This window comes from Ictalurus punctatus, chromosome 4, assembly GCF_001660625.3.
Source record: "Ictalurus punctatus breed USDA103 chromosome 4, Coco_2.0, whole genome shotgun sequence".
In the NCBI taxonomy this organism is placed as follows: Eukaryota; Metazoa; Chordata; class Actinopteri; order Siluriformes; family Ictaluridae; genus Ictalurus; species Ictalurus punctatus.
This window is the reverse complement of record NC_071284.1, coordinates 34,644,392-34,646,891: the sequence shown is the minus strand read 5'-3', so window position 1 is coordinate 34,646,891 and position 2,500 is coordinate 34,644,392. Positions and strand designations below refer to the sequence as shown.

General features: G+C 54.0%; 2 protein-coding genes across 3 annotated transcripts in view; one reads left to right on the top strand and one right to left on the bottom strand.

Moving 5' to 3' along the window:
* Positions 1–2,500, bottom strand: part of tmod2 (tropomodulin 2) — a 120,086-nt gene that overhangs the window by 65,867 nt on the left and 51,719 nt on the right. The window lies entirely within an intron of this gene.
* mapk6 (mitogen-activated protein kinase 6) overlaps positions 1–2,500 on the top strand; it is a 23,087-nt gene that overhangs the window by 17,895 nt on the left and 2,692 nt on the right. For both annotated transcript variants that reach the window (XM_017466067.3, XM_017466066.3), the window contains 5 exons: positions 1–139; positions 584–748; positions 885–1,086; positions 1,231–1,852; positions 2,056–2,500. The exon at positions 1–139 is cut by the window's left edge and continues 6 nt beyond it; the exon at positions 2,056–2,500 is cut by the window's right edge and continues 2,692 nt beyond it. In XM_017466067.3, coding sequence (XP_017321556.1) covers positions 1–139; positions 584–748; positions 885–1,086; positions 1,231–1,852; positions 2,056–2,409 — 1,482 coding nt within the window. In that variant the 3' untranslated portion in view covers positions 2,410–2,500. The remainder of the gene's footprint in view (positions 140–583; positions 749–884; positions 1,087–1,230; positions 1,853–2,055) is intronic.

Genomic DNA, 2,500 nt, shown 5'->3' with positions numbered 1-2,500 from the left:
CTGTCTGAAGGTCTGGTCACAAAGTGGTACCGTTCCCCTCGCCTCCTTCTCTCCCCTAATAACTACACTAAAGCCATCGATATGTGGGCGGCCGGCTGCATCTTCGCAGAGATGCTCACAGGAAAAACACTCTTCGCAGGTCAGAATCTTTTTTTCTTTCTTTCATTGTTTATTTCTCAGAATTCCTACACGCAAACTGAGACTCGGGTCTCCTCAACCTCCGAGCTCAGCGAGCTCAGCACGGGCGCGCCGCGTTAAACCGGATCGGCGCGGAGGCATCCGTGTTTTTCCTCCAGGTTGTAGAGTGAACGCTTGGAGGATGGAAGCGATGTAATCCTAAGCTCCAGTTCGGAGTTGAACGCAGCGCTAGACTTACCATGCGGCTTAAAGGAATGCTCCGCCCTGAAAGATTTGCATATGATTAACATATCATTGACCTATGATCCTCAGTGGCATCTTATTTTCTTTCTCTCCCTCTGTTTAGTAATGTCTTGACAGTTCTTCTCTCTCTCTCTCTCTGTCTCTCTGTGTGTGTGTGTGTGTGTGTGTGTGTGTGTGTGTGTGTGTGTGTGTGTGTGTGTAGGTGCTCATGAGCTGGAGCAGATGCAGTTGATCCTGGAGTCGATCCCTGTGATCCACGAGGAGGACAGACAGGAGCTGCAGAGCGTCATCCCGGTGTTTATTAAAAACGACATGTCTTTACCGCACACTCCGCTGACTGAACTGCTGCCCGGGGTCAGCGCTGAGGGTCAGTGCGCTTCACACACTCCTCTCACTCACACACACACACGTTATCCATCGTAATTCTGTACACATTTACAGTTCTTATTTTCACTCAACGCTTTGTCGTTCTTTAACGTAACATGAATACACTATGATCACAGCTCTGGACTTCCTGGAGAAGATCTTGACCTTTAACCCCATGGACCGGCTGACTGCAGAAGAGGCACTGGCTCACCCCTACATGAGTGTGTACTCGTTCCCTCTGGACGAGCCGGTGTCCTCTCACCCCTTCCACATCGAGGACGAGGTAGACGACATCCTGCTCATGGACGAGAGCCACAGCCACGTCTATAACTGGGACAGGTACGCGCGCGCACGCACACACACACACACACACACACACACACACACACACACACACACACACACACACACACACGCACAGTGGTATATTGAGTTGTGTAGGAACCTGTGCTTGTGTGTCTGATGTGTCGATTTGTTCCTCAGGTACCAGGAGAGTCAGCTGTCCGAGCCGGAGTGGCCTCTGCAGAGCGCGGCGGAGGTGGACGAGGTGCAGCGCGACCCGCGCGCCATGTCCGACGACATCGACGACGAGGAGGCGCAGCTGGACCCGCGCAAGTACGCCGATGCCGAGAGCGAGAAGTTCCTGGACGAGCAGCCTTTCGACCAGCGGCGTGACGAGGGCGTCCACCACGAGAACAAGTACTGCGAGCTGGAGTGCGGGCACACCTGCAACTACAAGGCGGCGTCCCAGTCCTACCTGGACAACCTGATCTGGAGGGATAGCGAGGTGAACCACTACTACGAGCCCAAGCTGATCATCGACCTCTCCAACTGGAAAGAGCAGCAGAGCAAAGAGCGAGCGGACCGCAAGAGCAAGAGCAAGTGCGAGAAGAACGGCCTGGTGAAGGCTCAGCTGGACAAGGAGAAGCACCACCAACAACACCATCAACACCATCAGGGCTTCGACTTCGACTCCTTCATCGCCGGCACCATCCGACTCAGCCTGCAGCCCGAGAGCCGCGACATCGGCCTGCTCAACGAGCTCAACAGCTCCGTGTCTCAGCTCAGCAAGTCGGCCAGCCAGGAGAAGGACGAGAAGTGTCAGGTACACACACACACACACACACACACACACACACACAGACTCTCATATACACACACATGCACGTACAGTATTATTGCTCCTGGAGTCCTTTTATTGTTTATGAATTTTCTTCACTGAACCTAGACTATTATTATTGTTATTATTATTATTATTATTATTATTACTATGCTTGTGATTAATGTTACCATGACGATGGTTGTCAGGTGAACCTGGCTCAGCAGTGCCCGTGGGAGAGCAGCGGGAACGAGAGCTGCCTGATCGACGAGGCGTGCTGGGACGAGCAGAAAGATGGCGGAGGATACGGAGGAGGCTACACCAGCTACCTCGATCGCCTCTTCAGCAAAAAAGAGGAGGAGAACCCCTCCGTCTGCTCTCCTCCTTCCGACGCTTCCCTGGACGCCGAGCCTCCGCGAGAAGAAGCCCCGCCCCGTCTCAACGGCGAGATCGTCCTCGAGTCTCTGGGGTTCGACGCTAAAAGATCCCTGCAGGCCCACGTCAGGTGTTCTCCTCAGAGCGCCCACAAGACCTACAGCAGCATCCTCAAACACCTGAATTAAACCCAGACCATCCGCTCATACCACACGTCACGCCGTTCAGGCACGCGCCGGCGCTCCCGTCAGCGTCCACGCTTCAGGAAAACACACGCAG